The sequence below is a fragment of the Oryzias latipes genome, chromosome 22 (genome assembly GCF_002234675.1).
Source record: "Oryzias latipes chromosome 22, ASM223467v1".
NCBI lineage: Eukaryota > Metazoa > Chordata > Actinopteri > Beloniformes > Adrianichthyidae > Oryzias > Oryzias latipes.
Window position 1 is genome coordinate 25,308,096 of NC_019880.2, and position 27,521 is coordinate 25,335,616.

The window sequence follows — 27,521 nt, forward strand, 5'->3', positions numbered from 1 at the left end:
TTTCAAGTGCAACCATGCATACTCCATCCACTCTCTCTGTTTATCAACTGTGGTTTCACCTGCACGGTTCACTCCCCTCCCTGGTTTGTCTTTCTGTTATTGACAAGGCTTCAGTTTAAGTCCAAAAAGAAAATTAAAACCTTTTATTATTTATTAACTACTAAGGTGTTTAGTTAAAAACTGCATTTTTGTTGTTAGATGTATTAGTTCGTTTTTTTCTTTTGGGTGTAGTGGCCCTGGTTCAAATCCCAGCTGGGGCTTTCATGTGTGGAGTTTGCATGTTCTGCCTGTACATGCATTGGTTCTTCCCAGGCACCTTGGTTTCCTCCCACAGTCCAAAAACATGCCTCATAGGTAAACTTGTGTCTTTAAAATTGCCCCTAAATGTGCATTTGAGTGAACAAGCGTGTTTTAGTGTGTACTACATATGATTGTAGCTCTACATACATATAGTTTTTTTTTAAATGGGCTATGTTTAAGGCTATTAAAATATCAAATTAAATTGCAGACACTGTATATGAAGTAATTTAGTTGTGTTTTATTTTTTGGAGGCAGCAATTGTGCAGAGGAATGGATGAGATTTAAACAGGGAAACAAGGTGAACTTATGGAAAAAATAAAATATAGATAAGAGTTTTGTGCTAAAACACACTTTTTCTATGAATATTCTTCTAAACAGGGAGCATCTGCATGGAAGCCTAAAGATCTGACTTTTATTTTATTTACCTGATAATACATCTGTTGAATAATTTTACACAATAAGCAGATTTTTTTCATGCGAAAGATCAAATGTACATTTCCACCTCATGAAAAACTAACTAAAACAAACAAGGAATCAGCCGGAAATTTGACTTTATTTGAGATTCGAAATAAACTAATCTGATTGGTCGACTGTGACATGACGTATGGACCGGAAGTGATCACGTCAGCTTCTGGAGTCAAAACAGTGCGTTTGAAGTCGCTTTCTTTTGTTAAAATGGTTAAAATTTTATGTCAGTGCTTCGCTTTTCGAGAAGAAAATCCCTAAAAACATTTTATTAGCGGGAGTTTGTTAACCGGAAACACTCGAAGAGCGGGAGAAACTGAAACCCCGACTGCTAACCTGCTGCAGCAGCAACGAGCTAATGACTGCTAACCGGAAGTCTGGAGGAGGTGAGTGAACATGATTTAAACAACTTCTATATGCAAGTTAAAAGCCGAGTTAACGTCTTAGCTAGCAACTGAGTTCATTCACAACTTTTTAAATAATAGAGGCGATTATTTTATATACTACTGATATAACAGCTTCGTTTAGTACTAAGTTTAATGTAATGTTGATGACAACTTAGTCTAGAGATAAGTTAACAGCTGAGATGGCAACATAGTTATGGAGTTGAGAACTAAAAATATAGGCGCGCTAACAATTTGCTTTGCAGCTTTAACTTATGTCACAAAAACTAACATTGCTGGGACTGCTAAAGTTCCATGAAAAGTTCTATGCATGACAGACTGCTTTCACTCTGGTGTGATCATCAAACACTTGCCTTGTCCTTAAAGATGTGGTGGTGCCAGGTTCATGCTGTGCTGCTCGTCTGCAGTTGGTAAAGATTATAGCAGAGAAGATGCATCACAAAGGCTCCCTGACTTCAACAATTAAACCATAACCTGTCTGATGACTGATAGTTACAAGTAACGCAGAAAATTGGAAGTTGAAGCAAATTTACTGTGCAAGGGTCCCATTAGTACGGTTCAAGTAATACCTGCACCCCGACTGTTAGAATTTAGGAAAACAGACAATCAAAGTGCATTTTGTGTGGACATGCTACAGCATTTACGCATTGTCAGCAAGGAACCACTACTCTGACTTTACCAACAACTAGAGTGTGGTGTAAGAGCAACGTATGACAGCATCATAACCGTACAGATATTTCACGATACGCTTACCACACGCCCCCTTGAGGTGGTCGTACCTCAAGGGAGCTTCAAGACACATCTGCGATCCCCTTAAAATGTAGCTGCTCCTCTCTACAACCATCTACGGGCCTGGACAGATGCATGTAACTAACAGATGCATGTAACTAAGGCTTTACAAGCAGGTCGTTTTTTTTGTGTTTTTTTTTTATTTTGGTTACGCCTGTTAGGGGGCACCAGAGAGAATTCCCTTACAAATTGCAAGTGATTTGGCTTTATGGGAGATGCCATCTTTGATGACCCTCTGCATTTGCCCGCACGAACTGTGCCCCCATGTAGCTTTAATACCTTAGGGCTAGGCTGCACGATATGAGGAAAACTCGCGATATGCGATATTGGTGATTAATATTGCGATAACGATATAATTTGCGGTATATAAACAAATAGCAAAACAACCAAAAACATCGTTTCCATTTCACTGCAACAGTTTAAAAATTATACTCCAAATGACCCTCGTCAACGTAGGAGGCAAACATGAAAGGGCTCATCTAATTGATCAACAACGTAAACGGGTCCTTCCGATTGGTTAAATGCATAAAGGGATTTATTTCATTTGTTCAATATTTCAAGCTGCCATGAGTTTGTTTTAGCACATTTAAGGTAACCATTTATTGCGAGTTTCGCGGTATGCATATTGCACAGCTTAATGTCGCGATAACGATAAATTTGCGGTATATTGTGCAGGCCTACTTAGGGCACATGTTTCAAACTCGGGGCCCGCGGGCCAAATGTGGCCCTCCATGTCATTTTATGTGGCCCGCGAGAGCATAAAAGTTATTAATAAAAAATTGGTGTGTAATTATTTATATCTAGGGGGAATTGGTCTTCAAATATTGGATTGGGCAACTATACATTGGGACTTAAACACTGTCCATATAACCTGACAGAATCTAATTTAAAAGGATTTATGTTAGAGGAACAAGCAAACATTTTTTCTGTGCAACTGCAATTGTCACTTTAAAAAGTTATAGTAAATAAATAACGAGTTACTTAACATTAAGGAGCAGTTACATTTATTTTTCATTACATTTAGTTACATGTATAAGTTATATCTGGCCCTTTGAGGACAGCCACTATGCTGATGTGGCCCTCAGTGAAAATGAGTTTGACACCCCTGCCTTAGGGTGTATTCAGACTGGACACATTTGTCCACTTTAAGTGAAACAGATTTGTTTAATCCGGAACTAATTTTCAGTCTGAAGACACCCAAGCGAAACCTGGTCTGGGACCAGGAACCACTCTAGGACCCATTTTTGGATGTGGTTTTGGTTAGTTACCAATCAGATTGAGCTTCGGTTTACTCTGAGATTCCTCAGTCTGAATACAATCTGTCCTCGGAGTGGAACAACTGAACCAAAACAGCCACCGTAGCTGACCTAAACAGTGTAGGAATGTAGGAGCACATGAGCCTCGGACAAATATAAAGCAACAATTGTGTGTTATCAAACAGAAAAAAGTTCAGCTGTTAATTTGTTAAAATTCTTCTTTTAACTCAGCTGAAAACATTTCTTACGCTGCTGTGACGACATCCGAAAGGCTACATTGTAATTCCTTTAACAGAATTCTATTAAAAACAATGCCATAACACCAGAGCGATGAGACACAGTAACTCACTTAAATATGATTGGATAAATGCCGGCTCATTAAAACAAATTTTAACGTGACACATATTGCTGCTCACCTTCATACCTGACGTCCTCTCATAACTGCAGCTACGGCACGTCTCCTTGTCAGTAACCGCCTTGCAGCATGCCTCCACCATACCAAAGAAACAAGTGTAGTTCTCTACGTCCAAAACTGGTAATCAAAATATAAAGCTTTAATAAGTTAACTGTCCTGATAAGAATTTGAAATCACAGCATTTCCGTTTTTCTGTTGTTGTTTTGACCCGCCCTTGTAGTTCCTGGCCAATGACCGAAGAGATCTTTAGTCATGTGGTTTTGTTTACAAGCTTTGGTCCGTAACAGAATGGGCGCTTGATGCCAGTCTGAATACAAACCAAACGCAAGGTTCAGGATTCGATCAGAAACAAATTACCGTAAGCGGACTCCATTCAAAATAAAGAAATGTCCCAGTCTGAATACAACCTTAGAGTATTTGTTTGTCCCACGTAGTCTCATTTCCAAGTACTGACCAGTGGGCAACTGGTTAGCTTTCGACATCAGACAAGATTGGGCATGTTCAAGGTTGCACATTACATACGCTTGTTGATCACGGATGCTAGTTGATCATGTATGCTAGTTGATCTCGTATGCTAGTTGATCAAACATTTCCTTTCTTACAGTATGTTTTTTTTTTTTAAGAGATGCATGTTTCTCGCAAATGTGTCTTTATTCACAAAGGTGAAATACATTTATAGCCAGGAATAATTGTTACAGCAAAGACGAGATGTACTGTACTGTATTGTACTATACAAAAAATACCTTGTTTTTTGTTCTGTCTCCAGAAAATGTTTGCTACTTGAAGCCATTTTCTTTCGTGTGGGTGTAGTTGACGGCAGTGTGGTTGCAGCTGTAGAAAAGAAAGTGTTTGTGTCGGCCAATATGTGACCCTGAAGCTTCTTCAAACATCATGAGTCGTCTGGAGGAGCTGGCCAACATCGCCCTGAGGGTGCCCAGCATGTTGGTACTGGACTTACTGTATAGATGTGATGTTGAAGGTCTGACAGAGCACCTGAAAGCCAAAAACGACAACATGCTCTTCAAATACAAATACGTCATCTGGAACATCTATTATCTAGGTGAGTGTGCACTGAATTATTTAGCTTTTAATTTTATTTTCTCTCAAAACTACTAACCATTGCTTCAATCCTGGTATTTGATATATATATATATATATATATATATATATATATATATATATATATATATATATATATATATATATATATATATATATATATATATACACACACACACACACACATTCCACATTCCATTAGATACACCTGTCCAGATTTCATTAATGCACATTTTTAATCAATCACATGACACCAACTCACTTCATTTAGGCATGTAGAAATGACCAAAACGATCTGGTGCAGTTCAAACAAAGTATCAGAATGGAGAATACATGTGATTGAAGTGACTTTGAACGTGGCATGGTTGTTGGTGGCAGATGGGCTGGCCTGAGTGTTTCAGAAACTGCTGATCTACTGGGATTTTCACCCACAACCATCTCTAGGGTTTAAAGAGAATGGTCCAAATGAGAGGAAATATCCAATGAGCGGCAGTTCTATGGGCAGACTCACCAAACTGGACAGTAGAAAATTGAATAGACTTTGTCTGGTCTGATGAGTCTCCATTTCTGCTTCTACATTTAGATGATCGGGTCAGAATTTGCAGTCAACAACATGAAAGCCTGGATCCATCCTGTCTTGTATCAACGGTTCAGGCTGCTGCTGGTGGTGTAACGGTGTGGGGGATATTTTCTTAGCACATTTTAGTACCAACTGAGGATGGATCCAACAGCACAGCCTATCTGAGTATTGTTGATTACCATGTCCACCCCTTTACGTCCAGCGGGATAAGGTACCATGTCATAAAGGTGGAATCATCTCATACTGGTTTCTAGAACATGACAATGAGTTCACTGGACTCAAATGGCCTCCAGTCACAAAATCTATACCCATTAGATCACCTTTGGAATGGGAGATTGGCATCAAGGATGTACAGCCGACAAATCTGTAGCAACTGTGATGCTGTCATGTCAATCTGGACCAAACTCTGAGGAATGTTTCCAGTAACTTGTTGAATCTCTGCCACCAAGGACCCGGTACTTGCAAAGTGGACCTAATAAAGTGGCTATAAAGACCCACTCTGATGAAAATTATGTTTTGGGTGTTTCTTAACATGCCATTGTGGCATTTTTCTGGTAATGGAGGACAAATATAAAGAAAATTATGCTTTACATTGCATTTTTGAGTATTTCTTTATTCAAATAACTGTGAATCAGTTGCAGATGAAAAAATGCTGTTTGAAAGATATGTTATTTGTGACGTAGAAAATACGCTGGACGGGCCACACGCTCCCTGCTCCCAGCAACAGGGAGGGGATGGGGGTCGGGCTTGCTCTGCCCACAACTCTGAGGTGAATTTCTAATGACCTGCCGCTCTGCAGAAACTATGTCCTAGAAAACATTTTTTTTCTAAAACAGCATCATCATAATTAAAGGCCTCCTGTGAAGGCTTTTACAATAAAAGAAAGAAAAGATGATTGGAACGGGACTTTAAGAGAATTTTGAGGGCTTTAGGCCCCAAAATAGAAACATTAATTTTGTCTGGAATTCAAATTTCTACAAGTTTCTTTTAGGAAAAACATCTTCAATCCATCTGCTGTTTACCTTAGTCAGAAAATTCAATTCCATTGTAAATACTGCGATTTACCAGATGTGGACATACTTTAGGCCTGCACAATATATGGCAAATTATCGCAATAGCGATATTAAGCCGTGCAATATGCATATTGCAAAAGACAGCAAAAATTGCAATAAATGGTAACCTTAAATATGCTAAAACAATAAATGAATTAATAATTAATCAATTATGCCAGCTTGAAGTACTTAACGAATCAAATAAATTCCTTAATGCATTTGATCAATTAGATGTACGCCCTCAAGTTGTTCACCAATTGGATGGAGCTGTTCTATGTTAGATTTTCGCCTCCTTTGTAGACTAGGGTTAACTCTTATCTAAATTAGGCTGTTGCAGTAAAATGGTAATGATGTTTTTGGTTGTTTTGCTATTTATTCATGTATCGCAAGTCATTTCGTCAGCGCAATAATGATCACTAATTTCGCAAGTTTTCCTCATATCGTGCAGCCCTAATATTCCTCATATTCGTTAGTGCATGGGTCTCATAGACTTGGAATTATTGGACAAACCGATGGTTGAAAAGCAGCAACTAGGACAAAAAAGAAAGACAGCCTATCTGTGATATAGAGCAAAAATTGAATAGGGAAATACTCTTAAATGTTACCTTTGGCTTTTTTCATTCATTTGTTTGTAGTTCTGTGACTTCCTTTTATTTTATTTTATCTTTTCCTTGTTTTCATCCGAATTTATAGCTGGATCTAAAGGTGATATTTTTGTTTTTTTGGAAACCTCGAGGTGACTGCCTCTTTTGAGGTCAAACGGCAACAAAACTTCAATTGCAGTTGTAGACTTAACCTGGTGGCCAATTTTGCTGAGTTTTCGAGTATGTGATGGGGTAAAGTTTTTCCTCAAAGGTGCCTAAAGAAAGAAAAAAAAGTCCTTGCAGCCCAGGACTACTGCAGGACATAAATATAACATATGTGGAATCTGAATCAAGATGACAATAAACTTTGGATACAGCATTAAATCTCTAAAAATAATGATGCTAGTGACATCAAGTCTTACATTTAATTAAATGTAACACCATCCTTTAATTTAAAATGTAAAACTAGAACATTAACAAATGTTGACCTAGATTTGGGGGGCGGGTCTCACCTGCATGAGTTGTCTTCCTGAACCTTCTAGAAGCCTCCAAAGATGTCAGATCGTCTCAGTTTTGGGTGTTTCTTCTGCAGCAGTTTTTTTATTTGTTTCAATGGATTAAAATCTTTTTCTGCTTGTCTTAAAACTGTTCCATGTTTTTTAAACTTTGTGAAAATGTTGCTCTTTTCCTGCTTTTGTGTGACTCTGATGTGAATCCTTTGATTTGTGTGGGTGCACATCCGTGACAGAAGGGAGTCTTTTTGTCTTTCAGGTCATTTCCTAAACTTGGTGGTTTTAGTTTTGCCTTTGAGACATCTTGTGACGCTCTACCTCCACGTCCTGGTCGGCCTTCTCCTCTACATGGGGCATCAAATTTCCAAGTGAGTTTGTGTGTTTCTGCTTTATAAACACTTTTGAGACATCTGCATGTGTTCTTCAGGACAGATTTAACCTGGAATTAGCACGGATTGGTAAAGATTAGATTGGAGATTAGAGGTGCTCATTAAGTCAATCTCGATCGACCGGTCGATCTTCAAGGACATGAGGGTAGATCGCAGGCAAGCAAAGATAAATAACTAAAAAATATTTATATATTTCTGAAAAATCCGTCAGCGAATCAAAATTTATGGAATAAAATACTGATTATATATATATATATATATATATATATATATATATATATATATACATACACACACACACACACACAGTGGTGGACAAAATTGTTGGTACCCCTCAGTTAAAGAAAGAAAGTCCACGATGCTCACTGAAGTGACTGGACTTCCAAAATACATGAGAATGGTCTACATTTACTTCTCCACATTCATGCCAGCAGCTCTGATATGTTTTTAAATGTTTATTCTTCAGTTTAGGCCTTGTGAAAAATCTTGTGAGGTTCTTCTAGGCCAGGGGTTGGGAACCTTTTTGGCCGAGAGAGCCATAAATGCCACATATTTTTAAATGTAATTTCGAAAGAGCCATACAATAATGTAGTGTCCCTTTCCCACACTGAGGCACGGAGACTTAACCTATTTTAGGGTTCTTTATTCTGGTTACTGCAGACCGCAACAAACGCCGTACAATTAATTCAGCAACTCCTGAATCTCTCTCGCTGAGAGCGCTTCACCCAGCGCTTCTTATTCTGCTGCATCAGCCCTCCTATTTCCCTTATTCGGCCCATGGCTGAACCCAATTGGTCCAAACAACCTAACAACAGGCTGAGTGACAGAACCGAGAGCCAAACAGCATCTCTGCTTGATGCGTTCAATGAACTCCAGAATTTAGAACGCGACCCAACAACAGCCATCCAGTCCAATTCAGTCCGCAACAATATGTTTAAAACTAAATATACAAGTGAATGTGTGCATTTGATGTAATTTCAACACTTTTCAAGTACAATAAATCTGTGGATTCTTTTGAACAACATTGTTATGCTGTTGCTAATCAATTGTGAGTATTTCTTACCATTATTACGACTTCTGGTGCTGCATGGTTTTGCTGATGGTCTAGACTTTAAACGTGATTGTAGGTTAGTATGAATGTTCTGTAGATGTGAGAAAGACTGCTCACATGCAGACGTGGAGCCAAACACATACTCTCACGCTGCAGGGAGTGACAGCAGCGTGTTTTAAGTTTTGACAATCCCTGCTCGATTCACCTTGCTGCCCGTGCCCACAAATCCCCCCTTTCTTCCTCACACATGCGGCTGCTACTGCGCGCTCTTTGTCAGAGACGGGAGCGCGCAGTTGCAAGGACGGAGCTTCGCAGGTTTTAGGATGTTATAAACTCTGTGAAGTAATAGATGATAGTTAATTGATAGTGGTGCAGATATTTTTTCTCCAAGCACCGCTACCACTGCGCGCCCCCCCTGGCATCGCATCGCACCCGAGAAGAACCTGTCTACTGAAAAAAAAAAAAAAAGTATAATTAAAGATTTGTCTGCGAGCCACATGTGACCATCAAAAGAGCCATATTTGGTTTGTGAGCCATAAGTTCCCGACCCCTGTTCTAGGCAAACTCTCTCCATGATCGAGATCCAGTGGTGGTATGGTGGTGTCTGTCTAACCCATCCTATTCAGTAATCTTTATGTTTAATTCTTTTTCCCAGTGTTCTTTTACTTTTAACGTTGTGTTTTTGTCATGCTCCGTTAAAGATTTATAAAGTGTACTAATCACTTTAGTATCGTTGTCTTTATACGCCTTTATTATTGTTTGAACAATCCCACCCTCATCCCCAGAAGAGCCACTGTGTATTGCTGTCTTATAATAGTTTCTCATTTATAAATATCTAAAACAATCCCATTTTTCAAGGTGAAATTGTTTAGCCAAGTTCTCAAAACTCTTCAGCCGTCTGCCTTCTTTTCTAACAAGCATTCCTTTTGTAGTACAATATTTATACGTTTGATCAGATTCTATTGGCTTAAATAAATCATAATAAATCATATGCTACCCATTTTATTTTTTTATTTTTTTATGCATTATCTGAGATTTTGTATTTTTGCAGTAGTTTGAACCATATAGTTAGGGTATAATTTGTTATGGGATCTTGATGCCTTTTCTTTGTTTCATATAACTCTTTCTCTCTAATAGTGTTTTGAATGGGGTCTGGTAAAGTTTTGCATTCTCTAATTTTCCATTTTCCAGTATAACAGGGATTACACCAACAGCTTTAGTATCGTAGCTATGAAGTGATATAGTATTCTCTCAGCTTTAGTGCCACACCTCATTTACTCTTTGGAAGCTGGAGGGTGCTTTATTTTAATCTGGATCTTTTAATGTCCCATATGAATCTGGTTATTGTCTTGTCCCACATTGTAAATTGCATGTTAGAGACCTGTGCTGGTAGAGCTTGAAATAAAAATAAAAACCGGGGCAAAATGTTCATTTTTACTATTTCAATTCTACAGCTGAAATCTAATGACATTGTTGACCATTTTTAATGTCTTTTTGTGTCTTTTCTTGTACTCCTGAATAATTTTTAATGTTTATATTTTGAAAGTTTATTGTTATTTCCACAGCTAGATATTTTATACTTTTCATATTCCAGTTGAATTTAAAGTTGTTTCTAATCAATTAAGACATAGTTGAATTTTAAAATTTGAGTTTTGAGAACATTTATTTTATATCCAAGGCAAGGCAAGTTTATTTGTAAAGCACAATTCATACACAAAGTAATTCAAAGTGCTTCACAAAACAGGAAAATGCATTAAAATCATGACACATAACAGTGCAAATATTAAAAACCTACATAATCAATACTACATTTACTTTAAAAGAAAGGAAAGAGAAAAGAACATGAAAAGAGGTGTCAATAAGGACCCTTCAGTTATCTATACGGCTAAACAGGAATGTTTTGAGTCTAGATATGAACCATAACACCGTAGGGGCCTTTCTCACAACCTCAGGGAGACTGTTGCAGCTTTTAACTGCATAAGACTGAAACGCTGATTCCACTTGCTTAGTCCTGACTCTGGGCCCCTGCAGGAGGCCGGTCCCTGAGGTCTCTAGAGGCCCAGATGGTTCATACGGTGCTAACATGTCAGAGATGTACTTAAACATCCAGGTGAGCTAGAGACGATTGAGCAACTAAAGGTCAAGAGCACAGTACTGCGTGCACGTTGAGTGTGCATGTAAGTGTGCATGTGCTGATGCAGCGGAGAGCTTCAGTCATTAAGCCTCTCTGTCAGCAGCACAAACAACTCTGCATTTAAACCACAAAAACGTGTTCACTCCCAACGGACCTCTCACTCTGGTTTGATGCTACTACACACGTCTTTTATTTTGAAAACCACATCAGCAGCTTAAAACTAAATCAGTCTATTTGCAATTTGATTTTTGTGAATAATTGAAATTGTTGACCGACAGGTTTTTCTTGAGAGCTAAAAGCATTCTTAGACAGAGCTCTGCCATGGAAAAAGAGTTTTTCAAAATAAAAGAATATTAGATTTGCAGCTGTTTTCTGTTTTGTTTTGTTTTATATTTTTGTTAAAAGAAAACATAAAAAGGGGAGTCTTTATCATTTTTTTAGCTTTTATTATAGAAAAGAAATAAGATATAAGATAAGATATTCCTTTATTAGTCCCACGATGAGGAAATTTCCTTATTGCGGCAGCAGTACAAGAACAGAAACAAAACTATGGAGTCAGTATAAACACATATATACACAATATACACACATACATACAAATGATCCGCACTTTGACCTGACAGATTCTGCTGCTCAAAAACAAACAACAACAAACAGCTGAAGGGACTCCATGATATCCACCTGACTGAAAAGACAAATCGGCAAAGATGGTTCTTTGTTAGAAAGAGTCTGATTGCTGCATTCAGACATTTTACAAATGTGCATTGAGTTGCATACCTGTATACAGTACGACACACATATTTTGGCATGTAGTTGTGACTCAAAGACCCACTCTGATGAAAATGGTGTTTTTGGTGTTGTTAATGTGTTTTTGTAGCATTTTTTGATGATGGAATACATGTATAGAGAAAATTAAGGTCAAAATTTGCATTTATGACTATTTATTATTTAAATTGTTGTGAATCAGGAGCAGACGAAAAAGAAATTCATTCGTAAAAGATCTTATTTGTGAGGTAGAAATATGCTGGGCGGGCCACAAGCTCCCTGCTCTGCTCTATTCTGATGCATTATCACTTGTAGACAAATAGATCCTTATGCGCCACAGGTTTTTTGGTTTGGGCTAAACATGACATATTGAAAAGATCAAAAGACAATTGGAGTGGGACTTCCTAAGGGTATCCTTCCCCACACTAAAACTCAACTTCCTAAAAAGCCAACTTGTTAGTGAAACACTCTGATTGGAAACTGATCATCTCTTCTGACCACAGATTGAATACTGTGCGTGTGTTCTTGTTCTTTCAGGGATTACATCCGCGAGGAGCTAGTTTACGGTTACCACGCTGCAGCTCACCTGAATGCTTCAGCCTTCAACAGATTTGTCTCTGCCATGACGAGTAAGAGTCACCCTCCACGCTGCAATCCAATCCAGATCCCTGCTTCCTGTCATATGAAAGTACCTCTTTACCTTATTATTATTACCTCAGATTTTAATGCATGACATGCCTGGATTACCGTGGAGTTTCACTCATCAAAGCAGACAATAACAATCTCAGAATGTCCTGCAGATATTTCACATGCTGGGTTGTTTTCTTGTTGTAGAGTCACATTAGTCCGCATGAATAACTGTAAAGGGGAACTAACCAGGGTCTGTGAAGCTAAGCCTGCTTTGGAAAGGTGTTTAGGTCTGAGCAGGACAGACAGCTCAGTCATTTAGCTCAAAGTCACTGAAGTTTCCTTAAAAGGGACAAAAGTAGGAAATACAACTTTTTTTCTACCTAAAGTTTTATGGTGTTATGTTCTTCTTAAAAGTAGTTAAACATCCCATAATCACGACTTCTCTTCACTGTCACTCTTTGCTCAGGTCAGATCATCCTCAGCACGCTGTGCGCTTTCCTCATGAAGACCAGGAAGGTGTGGTTGTTCTCCGCTCACGTGCTCCCCCTGCTGGTTCGGCTCTGGTCTCCGCCCCACCCCACCCTCCTGACCATCAGCTCCCTGTCTTTGGGGCTGACGGCTGCGGGGGTGGCGGTCTTCCTCCTCTCAAACCTCTTTGTGCCGTATCGCCTGGCGAGAGCAGCCTTCTCTGAGCTGACTCAGTTTGAGGTAATCATGTTTATAACCAACTCTGGCTTCTTTCCTGACTAGTGGGTGGACTTGGGAAAGCCAAGAAAAACAGCTGAACGGATGTTTACCTGCTTGTGTCTTTGTCCCTTCCTTTTGAAGAGAAAATTGAAAGTGAGGGTACAGAAAAAGCACACTCTAGTACTTTGGTGACTTACTAGCAGCAAACACAAAGATCCTGAGTCGGCACGCTCTGCTTCTATCCTCTGGACAGACTGACTAAAGACTGACTTCGTGAGACCAAACTTCAGTTAACTTGAAGCTAAACTGGCTTTCCCCCTGGATATTGCTTTATTCTAAAAGTCCTTCTTAGCTTTTGAAATCATTTCAGAAGTATTTCATCCATAAGTTTGGTCGCCACCAAACCAAATGACATTACCCAGAACGGAAACTTCCTAAACACAAGCTTGTTACAGATGTGCCCTCATCAGCACATCTGTAACAAACTTCTGCGTCTTTAGCCATTAGTCAACACTGCCCATACAGGTGGATTCCGGCTGGGAATGGGCAAACCTGTCTTTTTTTTTTTTACGGGCGATCAATCATAGCCATCACTTAAAAGACACATAAGGGTGAAGTAGGTGAGACGCAGGCATGTCGTACAGATTTTTCATCTTTCAACCCCCCCAAATCTAGTGGACTGCACAAGGAGCCGTTGGCGCTGTTCATGTGATAAATGCCTCCTCCATGCGTGCATCCTGAATGTTAGAAATGAGACAATCAGAGAGTGTTGTTTGTGTGGACAGCCTACGGGCGTCTACAGCATATACCTGCACACCCTGGTCAGTAAGGAGCCTGTACGCACACCTTACTAACCACTAGAGTGTGGTGTCAGGACACCGAATCACAGCATCACCTGTACGTCATAGTTGTGTGCAACTTGTATTATCAATACTTCGTGATGCATTTACTGCACAGACGACAATGGTAGGTTCCATTTTCATGACGTCACTTCAGGTAGTTGTTTTTGGGTTCCCGTGTTGAAAACTATCTGTCGCTGCTCAAGTTTTTGGACTCTATATAAAAAAATACTCGGTCATCAAACCCACATTGAAGGTTAAACCAGGTTGAACTTTGATCAATCAGGGAGTCTGATTGGATAGTGATGTTGGATGGTTCTCTTTATTCCATGGAAATGCCAACCATTTGAAAATTGATCATGAAGGAGAAATTAATCATTGCGCTTTGTGTCGGACTGGAACTATAAGACACCAAGTCTTTCATATATCAGAGTAGAACTGTGAAAGAAAAATCCTGGAGCAAGATTCACAAGATTTGCTCCGCTTTGACATTTTACACCAAGCCTCTTCCAACTATGAGTACATGCGCTACTATGCCTTGTGCCCATGTACTTCCAACATAACGTTATGTTGGAATTTGGGTCATCTAGACCCACTAGACCAGGGGTGTCAAACATACGGCCCGCGGGCCGTATCCGGGCCGCCAGGTGGTTAAGTCCGGCTCACACATGAAGAGTAAAAATCATAAGTATGTTTAAAAAAGAAAGCAAGTTTCTAGTCCATTCCTGTGGCGAGTTATGATTTTTTTAAAGAAATAACCGAAATGCGCAATTCCGCCACTAGGGGGAGCAAAGGAAAAGCAAAGCAGCTGAAAAAGCATATCTCTGCACGTGCCAAAAGCGAAACCTAACAGCTCTGCGTCTGGGTAAGATGCACTTTGGTTCCCTGTGAGCCTCACCGCTGTTATCTTGCCATAAGGATGATCAGTATTGACACAATAATGACCAAAATGTTGTCAAAAAGTGAAGAGTCAAGAGCTTTCCAGGAAAAATTGTTGTTTTTTTGTGTGTGTACAAAGCTGAATGCAAAACTCCCATGCTTGATATGTCATCAACAGGCTGCAGTGTTCAAAGAATACAACTTTCAGCACCACTATGAGACTCACCATAAAGAAAAGTTTCACCATTTGCAGTTAAGAAAAGAGAAGCATTACCAACTATTAGCTGGACTGAAAAAACAACCATTTGCATTCACTGCAGCATTGACATCAGTGATGGAGCAGTGACAGCTACCTTATTGTAAACACGTTGGTGCAAACATCCAAACCTTTTTCAGAGGTGAACTTGTGCCCCAAAAAGCAGTCGACCTTTGCCAACATGAGTCTGTCAGGGATTGCGATTCCAGATCCAACATTTCTGAGGAGACTTGGACTGAACTGAAGGAATCCAGTCTTTTATTGCATTTTCGGTTGCTATTTTTGAAATCACCAACATCACAGATATATACAGCTGTGCATATTTATTAAAGATGTTAAAAAGACCGTCACAGCTGAGTTTCTTGAGTTGATGGACAACAGCAGCTGATAAAATAGTCAGCTCTCTAGTTACTGTGCTGGACAATGTTGGAGTGAACTGGTCATGTGATGTCAGTCTGGTCATCACATGGCGCCCTATCAAAGGTCAGGAAGAAGGCAGGTGTTATCACAAAATTCAGGCAGAAACCAGGAAAACATTCTTGGAAATTTCATTGTGTTTTGCACAGTTGAATGACAGTAAATGTGTTTCTGCACAGGATTTGAATCCTGATATTGACGGTCGTGTGAAGTTTAAGGAGAGAAAGGGAGGATAAATTCTTATGTTCAAAATGTTAGCAGGTTTAATTTAGTTTAATTTTTAATGGTTTGGACATTTACATTCAAGGTAAGGTGTTTCGTTTTTTTCTGTAGCTCCTTTTGAGTTTATTATCGGGATTGCTTCAGTGTCAGATGTCAAATAATGCTGTTATTTTGCTTTTACGTTACTAATCCGGCCCACTTGAGATCAGACGGGCTGAATTTGGCCCCCGAACCAAAATGAGTTTGACACCCCTGCACTAGACAGTGCTCTGAACCTTTTTTCTTCAATGATTTGTGATCTTCACTGGTGTCCATGGATTACAGGAAATCGTCTCCACCTTTGTCATGGTAGGGAGAACACCTCAGGGGTCATCTGGACCCCACAAGGGATATGGGGCAGTGACAGTCCACTGTGAACGTCATATGCTGCTCTGTCATGGTTGGTGAAAAAATGTTGTTTTCTGCCCCAGCTCACTGAAATCTACAGGTTCCTGGCTGTGGGAATCTCCCTGTGGAACCAGTATGCCGTCCCAGCACTCTTCTCTCTCTTCTGGTGTGTTCTGTTCACGGTCCAGCTGTGCTCAGATGTTCTGTCTGTCGAGACCTCTGCCCCCCAATCAGGGATCATCTTCCTCCTGCTGACAAGGTGGCACTTCCCGTTCTTCTTCTCCTTCACTCTGGCTCCGTCCTGTCTGATAATGTGCTGCCTCTCTGTGCAGTGTGTCAGAGTGTTGCGCCACGCCCTACTCTCTTTTGGGTCTGACCTTCGTCGTGTCCTACCTGGCTCTTGGTCTGCTCAACCTGTGCAAGTTCTACCTGGGAGGATTTGCAGCCGTTCAGAATGAGAACGTCATGCACAGGTGAGAGGCCGTCACCTGTGGTCCTTTACTCTCTGAACTCCATCCTGGTTTCATCAGTTTCCACCATTCTGGCATTGAGACACTGAGCTCCTTCAGGAGATCCCTGCTTGTGTGTTTTGCTCACTAGAAACCCGTTTCTTCCTGAGAACTTCAGCAAACTCTCAGCTACAAAGATCCATCAGACTTTAAACACTTCTGCAGGCATTCAGCTCTTTCACTTCAACTTTGCTTCAATCACAAAAAATACGCCCAAGCCTTATTTTTACTGTTTTACTTGTTGCTTTTCAGACTTTTAATTACTTTTTGTACATATGCTGTTTTTTGCATTCTTTGCACAAGTGAGTTGCTGCTATTCCTTTCTATTCTATTCTGTAAAAAGTCAATGGGAGCATTTTTACAAAAGATCAAAGGATTAATTTTTTGTCTGCTAAAAATTCACCAAAATTTAAAAAACTGAGAAATTCAGTTTGTATCTTAGTTTTTCTTATAGATATATGTATGAAAGGAAATGCTAGAAGAACATGTTAAAAACACCAGAAACACATTTTTCATTTAAGTAAGTCTCTAAATGAATAAAATATATAAATACAGTGCTGAAATATAGCTGCAAATAACACAAAATATTCAAAGGTAAATAAAAAGAGAGTCATAATTCAATTAAATAAAAAATTGTATGACACCAAACTAAAACTCATGATCATGTAAAAGTTAAAAGCAAAGGTTTGAACATTAGGGTAAATGCTGGGTAAAAGCTCAGTTTCAAACAAGCTATTGAGGTTCTACTTCCTGTTTGACTTCAGTTCATCCAGCAGGATGCGAAGACGAGAGGCACAAAACCAAACCTTTTCTTCCTTACAACCATGACTACACTCTAATCAGAATCAAATTCAGGCTCCTTCCAGTTTTTCAATCATTTAGTTTTAGTCAATAAAATAGGCTGATTTTTTCTTTGTATTTGATGGTCATTATTTGTGAACTTTATTTGTATTTTTAAGCATTTAGTAATTTTTTGACATTTGTTTCTGTAATATAAATTATTACTGTGGCTTTTTATCATAATCGTTATTTGTTTTTAAATCAATTTTTCAGTCGTTTCATTTCTGACTCATCTCAGCTCACAACCTGTGAGCCTGTGAGGTTCTGTGTTTGTGACAGGAAAAAGCTGCTACAAAATAGAGGTTTAGAAAATGGTTTCCTTAGGAAGGACTTCACGGGGAGAACAGGCTTGAATCTGCAGCTCGACTTTTCTGATGTGTGAAAGGTCCAAAGAAGTCTGGATGGCATGAGCAAACAATGAAAGCCGTCATCTTTATGATGGAGATTCTCTGAAGTGACTAAAGACAGATTTGTTTTTAAGAAAACATCCAAAATGATTTGCACTCATGTAATGAGTAAATGAGTGATTTTCTAATGTTTATTATTTCTTAAGGTGCTTCTGTATAATCATAAAAATCTGTAATTGTTTGTTAACGGGCCAATATCGTGCTTTTCTTCAACCCTTCAGGGTAAAAAATATTCATAAATGTGATCAAATATTACCTTTGGCACACTAAAGAACGATTTTCTTATGAAACATTAGTTATTTTCACAGTTCATTTTCCAGCCCAGGCGACTTGATCTCTGAGGCCCCGCCTTTTGCTCCTTGTGGGTGTCGCCCTTTTCATGACGTCAACCTAGAGTCGGCCTCAGCAGTGTCTGCGTTTCTCCCACGAAAACAAACAACATCCAAACTTTTACAAAGATGGATGTGCATATTGTGCATAGAAAAGGAAAGCGTTTTTGCCGATTACTGCTAGCTAGCGAAAGTGTGTGTGTTTTTGTGTAAGCCTGGGGGCGGGGCTGGCAGCACAGACTCTTCCTGGGTGGGGTGGTTCTCACTTTGTGACATCACAATGTGAGAACCCACTTGTTTTCATGGTTTGGGGGTGACTGGTGCACAGAGAGCAGGTTTTTAGAGCAATCCTTCAGAGATGCATGAATGGCATTGGTTTTAAGAGGAGTTAACATTATGATGCACTAAAAAGTTGATTTTGCATGATATAGGCCCTTCAATATGTTTTGTTAATAAAAACTGTAATAATTTTTTTCAAAGATGGTTTTATTGATTCATTATTTTTTTTACCTTAAGATGTCGTTTGTTAAACAGGATTTTTTTCCCCCTTTTAACCAGTCTTTTTTGTTTTTCCTGGTGGTTTGTCAGGGGCGTGACAGAAGGCGTGACTCTGCTGCTACTCGCTCTTCAGACCGGCCTGTTGGACATGCAGGCTCTGCAGCGCACCTTCCTCCTCTGCATCATCCTCTTCATTGTGACCACGTCCACTCTACAGTCAATGATTGAAATAACCGACCCCATCATCCTGGCGCTGGGCGCCTCCAGAAACAGGTGACCGCAGCAGTGGGAGAATTTGTTTATTTTGGAGGAGGAGGGCATTGCCATTTTTGATTTATTCCATTTTTTGTGTTTTCTGTGCTTCCAGGAGTGTGTGGAAACACATCAGAGGCCTCAGTCTGTGTCTTTTTCTGCTGGTTTTTCCAGTGTTCATGGCTTATAGAATATCCCAGTTCTTCCACATGGACTTCTGGCTTCTGATTCTAGTGTCCAGCTGCATGCTCACATCACTGCAGGTAAGGAGGGCGGAGTCCACAGTTGGAATGTCAGTGAACAGGAAATAATGATCTGAGCAAACATTATGCTTTAGACCAATAAAGTAATCACAGTTGTCACTCATTAATCGCAGCTGAGATTAATGAGTGACAACTGTGATTACTGCAATTGGTGAAATCTGGAAATAATTCATCTTTATTTTTATGGCTTTAAGACTTCCCATCCACTTTTCTTGAACATTTTCAACATTTTCTCTTTTGTTTAAACTCTTCATTGAAAAAATGAGTTCACTTCTAAAAAAGGAAACCAAGATCTTATGCAATCAAAGATTGTCACGCTGAATGTGTTCATACAGGAGCACAGAGGAGATTAATTTCAAAATGTCAACAGCCAATCAGGATGCAGAACACATGTGCTGTAAAAAAAAAGACAAGCATGCAAAATTGGGGGGGGGGAAATCCGCAGAATAGCGAGGCTGCTAAAGCTAAACCAGAATATAGCAGGGAACAAGGTTTTTACTAACTAAATACGCTTTTGGAATACAACAACTCAAATAGGGCTCACTATCCCTGATTGACGTTGAGGAAAGTTCTCTTTGATCCTGGTGACGTCTTGAAGTTGAGTCATGGCATCTGGACTTTTTTAGCCTTGAAAAGTTTCACTCCTCATCAAACGGGTGGAGCCACTGGGAAGATTAGTGAAATGTATCAAGAAAGAACATTTTAAGTCCAGATGCCATGACTTAACTTTGAGACATTATGGAATTATTGTAACAAGCTCCCTTAACTTTAAATAAATAATAAAGCCCTTTATTATAAACGACAGACTCAAAAATATTAGTTAGACCTTTTAGTACATGCACGCTGATGGCGGGCGATGGTGGGTGGGGTCTTTCAGCATGGGGGATCTTGTGTTGGGCCTTGGGGGCTGGGCCTGGGCTGGGGTTCTGCTGTCTGAGCTCCTGCCAGCAGAGTGATGGACTCCCACATCCTGCTTCTGAGGGATTTGTTTCAGGTTATCCTGGGGGTGTACCCCCCGACTGTATATGAGAACTGGACGGAGTGAGTGTGACGTCATCCATACAAAATGGTTTACTTCCGGGACCAGCCAATTGAAGTCAATTCAGTCGCAATTTTTTCAGGATGCAGACACCACCATATTGGAGCAAAACATCGTCAGTAAGCTGTGATTGGTTAAAGTCAACGTTTCTATGGCAACCACTCTCACCAATTAGGAGTGAGCTTGTTGGAAGTCTGCACCCCTACCACCTGAAAGTGAACTACATGAAATCTGTCAATCAAATGTGACTGTCGGACGTGAGACCACATACCTTTGTTGAGGCATCTGATTGGTCAGTTTATAACTTGTATAACTGGAACTAAAGAGAAAATGTCATGAAAAAAATGAGGATGATCAAAAAAAATTTAAAAATGCATCAGATCAAGAATGATTATTCTGACCAAGAGAATGACTGAGGAACAGCTGTTTATTTCTCTGTGGAGTCTATGGGACTTTGGCTTCTTGGACCCACCGGGTACTTCCTGTTTGGAACGTCAGGGGGGAGGAGTCACTCAGTCTAGTTCTCAGATAGAATCATTGTGTTGGACAAACTTCCACTCTGACCATTTTCAAGTCCAGAATAGAAACTGTTGTAGTTAGATTCACATGACAGCTGAAGGTTTTTTGACTACACTCCTTGTTTTAAAGTGGTTTTTAACTTGGATTTCTGATTTTAATGTTTTAATTGTGACTGTACTGTTCTGGTTGTGATTTGCCTTTGTTCTCCTGATGTGTCTCTTTCTGGAAAGCACTGTGAATCACTTACCTTGCCTGTCTTGAAGAGGTGTTGTAGAACCTGGTCAGGTCGGTCAGTTGACAGTTGGTTGGTACAGGCCTTTAGTACAGTGTTCAGGATTCTTCCAATCCGTTCTCTTATAGTTAGAGCGAGCAGGTGGGTGTAGGTTGGAGCCTTGGTGTCTGAAAGGAGGTGGTTCAGTTCTCCCACCAACACTGAGTCTGTATTTTCCTCCTCTGACCTGCCGTGAACCTTGCCCAATTCAGATGGCTCTCCACCGTCCTCTGGGTTGCACTGGTTCCTCTACTTGGGTTGGTTCGGGCTGGCTTTAAGGCTGTCAGCAGTGACCTCGGCTGTCCTCAATGGTTTTAGATGTTTGATCCATTTGTCCTCATGACCACTGTCTCTGCAGGTTGACAACGTTGTTTGTGCCGGTTCCTCGTCTACGTCATGAACATTTCCAGGCTTACATGCTAGAGGAAAAACCAACTGTGACCTTCATCTCTACAGGTGACAGGAACCATGCTGATCTATCTGCTCTTCATGGTGGAGCTGTTCCGCAGCGACCCAATTGAGAGCCTGGATGAGGTGATCTACTGGGTTCACGCTGTCAGCCGGGTGTTGGAGTTTCTGGTGGCGCTCAGCGTGGTTGCTTACGGAACCTGGGAGTCTCTGTTTGGGGAGTGGAGCTGGATGGGGGCGTCTGTCATCATCATCCACTCGTATTTTAACGTGTGGCTGAGAGCTCAGTCTGGATGGAGGAGCTTCCTGCTCAGGCGGGCAGCAGCCAAGAAGATCAGCTCTCTTCCTGCAGCCTCGGAGCAGCAGCTGCAGCAGCATGACGACGTCTGCTCCATCTGCTTTCAGGTCAGTCACACGACAGCTGTTCACCTGAGACACCAAAGGAAGTTTCACTTCCATGTTTCATTTCAAAAGTAAAAGCAGACCTAATAATCACTTCCTTTGTAGTGTTTTCATTTCAAAATATCTTGAAATGAAGTTTTTACCCATAAAATCCCAGCAGAAACTACCAATCTATTGACTCTCTTTAGTTTGTTACACATTTCTTCCTAACATACTTTTAGAACGCATGTTTAGTGGAATATTTTTCAGTAAAAATCATTTGTTATAGTTGGGCCTTAGTCACAACTGTTCTTACGGGTGGAGACGAGCTGTCTGCCAGGGAAAAATGGTCAACTCTGTACAGGGCATGCAGGTGAAATAGCAAAGTCATGGACTGCTCTGTGACCCCTTAGAGGAAATATTTATGCTCTTTTTTTTTCTACAGGCTTGCTGCGAGCGACAGGTTGTAGTGAACACACCCATATATACAGTGGTGGACAAAATTGTTGGCACCCTTCAGTTAAAGAAAGAAAGTCCACAATGCTCACTGAAATGAAAGTAACAATAAATTAAAATTTATTGAAAGTTAAATAATCAAACTTAGCCATTACTTTTGAGTTGTTGATTAACAGAATTATTTAAAAAAAAAAACTAATGAAATAAGGCTGGACAAAAATGATGGTACCTCCATAAAAGACTGAGAACTAATTACCCAGGGGGTCATGATGAACTCAGGTATGTCCTTTAATTGACATCACAGCTGTTTTCAAATCCATAATCAGTCAGTCTGCCTATTAAAAGGGAGACAAATAGTCACGTTGCTGTTTGGTGAGAAGGTGTGAACCACACTCAACATGGACAACAGAAAGCCAAGGAGGGAATTGTCCCAGGACATTAGAAACAAATTTATAGACAAAAATTGTAAAGGTAAAGACTGTAAAACCATCTCTAAGCAGCTTGAAGTTCCTGTGCCCACAGTGGCACATATTATTCAGAAGTTGAAGACCCACGGGACAGTAGCCAACCTCCCTGGACGTGGCCGGAAGAGGAAAATTGATGACAAATGGAGGAGACGGATAGTTGGAACTGTATCCAAAGAGCCCAGAACAACCTCCAAAGACATTAAAGGAGAACTCCTAGATCAAGGTACATCAGTGTCAGATCGCACCATTCGTGGTTGTTTGAGCCAGAGTGGACTTCATGGGAGACGACCAAGGAGGACACCACTGTTGAAAGGAAATCATCAAAAAGCCAGACTGGAATTTGGAAAAATGCATGTTGACAAGCCACAATGCTTCTGGGAAAATGTCCTTTGGACAGATGAGACAAAACTGGAGCTTTTTGGTAAGGCACATCAGCTCTATGTTCCTAGACTCAAAAATGAAGCATCCAACCAAAAGAACACTGTCCCTACTGTGAAACATGGAGGAGGCTCAGTTCTGTTTTGGGGCTGCTTTGCTGCATCTGCCACAGGGTGTCTTGAAGTTGTGCAAGGTAAAATGAAATCTCCAGATGATAAAGGCATTCTGGGTAGAAATGTGCTGCCTAGTGTCAGAAAGCTTGGTCTCAGTCTTGGGTCATGGGTCTTCCAACAGGACAAAGATCCAGAACACACAGCCAGAAACCCCCAAGAATGGCTCAGAGAAAAGCATTGGACTATTCTGAAGTGGCCTTCTATGAGCCCAGATCTGAATCCCATTGAACATCAGTGGAAGGAGCTGAAACATGCCATTTGGAGAAGACACCCATCAAACCTGAGACAACTGGAGCAGTTTGCTCATGAGGAGTGAGCCAAAATACCTGTGGACAGGTGCAGAAGGCTCATTGACAAACACAGAAACAGTTTCATTGCAGTGATTGCCTCAAAAGGTTGTGCAACAAAATATTAAGTTATGGGTACCATCATTTTTATCCAGCCTTATTTCATTAGTTTGTTTTAAATAATTCTGTTAATCAACAACTCAAATGTAATGGCTGAGTTTGATTATTTAACTTTCAATAAATTTTAATTTATTGTTACTTTTGAACGTTTCAAGTCATTTCAGTGAGCATTGTGGACTTTCTGTCTTTAACTGAGAGGTATCAACAATTATGTCCACCACTGTGTTTATGTATGTATGTGTGTGTGTGTGTATGTATACTTTGTGCGTGCGTGCGTGTGTGTATTTAACCCCTGAAACCTGTGCACTGTGTAAGTGGTCTTTTACTGCAGCCTGACTGTTAGAAATGAGGAAATAGATAGCGTGTAGTTTGTGTGGACATCCTACAGGCACATTCTGTGCATGCAGCATCTGCGTCTGGTCAGTAGGGAGCCAGCACCTTGCTAACGACTAGAGCAGTGTTTTTCAACTAGTGTGCCGTGGGAGATGGTCAGGTGTGCCGTAGGAAATTGCCCTCATTCACTGATCTAAAAACATTTCCCATCTCCAGGACATCAGCATCCAAACAGGCCCTGATAAAACACTGAGTAGTTAGAAATATGAAAGATCATAAAATATTTTTTTCTTTGTGTTTATTTGATTCTATTAAAGACATTTTGATAAGAATGACGGTACCGCGATTTAGCCGTAGCTTCAGCTGCATTAGGAAAGGTCCCGCCCCTTTAACCATCTCCACCAATCACTCTTGGAGGCCTAATCACGTGTCATCAGTCTGACCAATCAGAAGTGATTAAAGTCTTCACTTCCTTGTTCTCATTCTGCTCGTAAAGTCTCTCAGTTCCACCAAAAATACCAGCTAAAACTCGTCTTTAGCGGTGTAGCTTTCCACAGAATCCGGAGTCAGACCGTGGAACAGGTGAACAAAACAATGAAGCTTAGAGACGCCAGTTTGTCTGCGTTGTTCGCACTACATCTCCCATGATGCATTGGGTTAAAGTGACAGCGTCTCAGCGCACAATGAGTCGTCCTTGTTAAACGTCTTGAAACCACAACGAACACACATCAAACAGTTTTTAAATCTTCTAACTGGAACTTTCAGCTTGTTCTGCTACAATTATCACAAAAATGTATGTGAGATTGCAGAGGGACTGTAGATCAATTCAGACTATGAGTTTCTCCTTTTTTTTTACATTTTGGGATGCTGGTGTGCCGTGGGATTTTTGTCAAGGTCAAAGCGTGCCGTGGTTCAAAAAAGGTTGAAAAAAATTGGACTACAGTGTGGCGTAATGGCACTATATGACGGCGTCATCTGTAAGTCATAACTGTTTGGAATATACATTATTCTTACAAATAATTCATGATACATTTACCAGACAAACGACAATGGTACGTTCCATTTTCGTGATGTCCCTTAAGGTGGCCGTTCGAGCCTCAAGGACAAACCTGCGCTCCCTTTAAGATGCATCCAAAAAATAAAAAAAAAAGTGCATGTGACTAAGGCATTATAGGATAAGTGATGTATTATGGGTGCCGTGGTGCAGAAGTAGAGCGGTCAACTTCTGATTGGAATATCACAGGTTTGGTTCCCGCCTTGCCCACGTTGCTCCTGGTGGTTATAGGTTGGCGCCAGTGTTGAATGGGACTGTGGCTGGAGAGAGCTTTGGGCCTTCTGTATAAGCATTAAAGTGGCAAATATGTAAACAACATTTACCATGTATTGGTGGGCAGACTTGATACACGACAATCCAGAAATACGTTTTGAAAACATAGAGCTACTAAGCCATAAATAAGTTGGTAAATAAGTTAAGGAAATAGTTGTGTGATGTTATATTAAAGACACAGATTCATAGCAGTTGAAATAAGTTATGAATAAGAAAGGAACTTAATAAGAAAAGCTGGAAAATCTTGTTTATTTGGATTTTTATTAAAGACCCACTCCGATGAAAATGATGTTAACATGTTCTTGTGGCATTTTTCTGATGGAAGGCATGTGTTTGGTAATTAAGTTGACTTGCCACAGCATGCATGTTATTCTTACAGAGCCTAAAATAGAATTTCTGATGATTTCTCAATCCACATGCCCACTGTGTCCTTAGTGAAAATACATCCCATCTTGCTTACCATTTTTGTTGCACTGGTAATGTTGGAGGTGTGAGCGACTGTAAGCTAGCAAGAGAGCATGTAAACAGAGAGCTCTCAGCTAATGGTGCGGGGAAGGGGGGTGGGGTTGCTTTGCGCCAACAGTCCTGCCCAAAACTCAGAGGTGAATTTCTAATGAACTCTGCAGAAATGATGTTCTAGAGAAACACACAAGTTTTTTTTTGACTAAAAACAGCATCATCATAATTAAAAGACCACAGGGAACGCTTTTACAAGAGATCAATAGATGATCCGAGTGGAACTTAAAGCTTCTATAACGATTTATCTAACAGTGGAAGGAAGTTTTTGTTTCTTAGGTATCAACAGGCAGATTCTGGCCCGCGGACCCTCATGTCAAACCTCTGTCTCTTCCCAGGACATGAGCTCTGCTGTGGTCACATCTTGTGGTCATTTCTTCCATGGGAATTGCCTCCGAAAGTGGCTTTATGTGCAGGAAACGTGCCCCATGTGTCATCAACCCGTCCAACCTGCACCTTCTCCTCAGAGAGACACAGAATCAGAACAGAACTCCGATAGCCCCGTGACTAATGAGACCCCAGCAGAGGAGGTCCCTGCCAATCCCCCCGAGCATCAGCAGGAGGACGAAGGGGAGGAGCATCCTGCTGAAACACACGGAGAAGATGCTCCAGGACTTTGCTTCCAATCAGTCGGAGACTTTTGTGGGTTTGCTGAGCCAATTCCTTCATCCTCCCATGATCCTCCAGGTCACACCTCTCTTCCTGACGTGCTCACTCAGGGTGGGGTGACCAGAACAGACTTTCCTCCCACTCCTCCATCTGAAGCTGGGGACCGAGCCCTGGAGCGATGTGACACCCAACCGTCTGGCCTTAGAAACAGTCATGCTATCCCCTCCAGGTGTGAGGGGGCGCCCGGTTCATGCTGCAGCTCAGATCCAGCACAGGAGGACCCTACCACCATAAATCAGCTGGACCTCCCCTCTGGAGTGCACTCTGACGTCAGATAGTCGGAGAATCTCCAGTCAGCAGAACCCACAGAGGCTGCAGCAGAAGCCCTGTATCAGTGCCTGCAGGGGTGCGAAACGGCGACTCTCCACAGGAGGGCGGGGTTCAAACCTAGTTTTATCAGAAGTGTCAGTGAATGTTCTTCACTCCAGACAAAACTGCTGTGGGTCGGAACCTTGAGCTGGTTTCGCAGCTGTAAATAAAGAATAAAATCCTGAAACATGAAGCAGAATTTGCTGTTTTCAGAAGACGTATACTTGAAATTGACTTTTTAAACTCACCTTTTCTTCATATTTGATGCTGAGGAGCTGTCTGGATCTACAGTATAACGTTTGGGGGTTTGGAGCCTCCGTCACACCATTAATGTGACATTTTTCTGTTTGTTTGACAATTTTCTTATGATGCAGTAGAAATTGTATTTAGCAATGTTCTTAAAATGCAGTGAAAACTGATAAAACCCGATGTTTACGTCATTTTTTATCATCTGGTGTGCCTCCTGGCTTGTTAACTAGTTGAACAGAGCTGCAGGTGGAAACCAACAGAACCTTAAACATCATTTCAGAAACATCCTGTGTGGTTTTACAGACCTTCTCAGCTGTGTTTGGCACCAGAAACAACCCAGAAGTTAAAAGGTAGGTGAAATTAAAGTCTTTTCTTTCTGTTGTGGGCCTTTATTTTTGTTTTACTTGAGTCTCCAGCTGGGCTTCTGCCTAAATGTCTGGAGAGAAGCT

At 40.6% G+C, this 27,521-nt stretch overlaps 1 protein-coding gene across 2 annotated transcripts; it reads left to right on the plus strand.

Moving 5' to 3' along the window:
* Positions 1 to 887: 887 nt before the first annotated feature.
* On the plus strand, positions 888 to 27,022 carry LOC101166429 (RING finger protein 145-like). 2 transcript variants are annotated; one of them, XM_011490783.3, is made up of 11 exons: positions 888 to 1,151; positions 4,396 to 4,689; positions 7,676 to 7,784; positions 12,293 to 12,384; positions 12,852 to 13,093; positions 16,156 to 16,331; positions 16,405 to 16,545; positions 18,746 to 18,928; positions 19,023 to 19,170; positions 21,456 to 21,812; positions 26,184 to 27,022. In XM_011490783.3, exons 2-11 carry the CDS (start codon positions 4,521 to 4,523, stop codon positions 26,790 to 26,792), a joined length of 2,226 nt encoding a protein of 741 aa, XP_011489085.1. In that variant the 5' UTR covers positions 888 to 1,151; positions 4,396 to 4,520; the 3' UTR covers positions 26,793 to 27,022. The 2 variants fall into 2 exon arrangements, with proteins under 2 accessions (XP_011489085.1, XP_004082860.1); XM_004082812.4 differs by having other exon boundaries at positions 4,440 to 4,689.
* The last annotated feature ends 499 nt before the right edge of the window (positions 27,023 to 27,521 follow it).

What these genes read in the sequence shown, in the direction of transcription:
- LOC101166429 (XM_011490783.3), top strand. Translation starts at nt 4,521, where the DNA reads ATGAGTCGTCTGGAGGAGCTGGCCAACATCGCCCTGAGGGTGCCCAGC. An exon ending in CTGGAACATCTATTATCTAG is followed by an intron (nt 4,690 to 7,675) that starts GTGAGTGTGCAC and finishes TTTGTCTTTCAG; the next exon opens with GTCATTTCCTAAACTTGGTG. An exon ending in ATCTTCCTCCTGCTGACAAG is followed by an intron (nt 16,332 to 16,404) that starts GTGGCACTTCCC and finishes CTCTCTGTGCAG; the next exon opens with TGTGTCAGAGTGTTGCGCCA.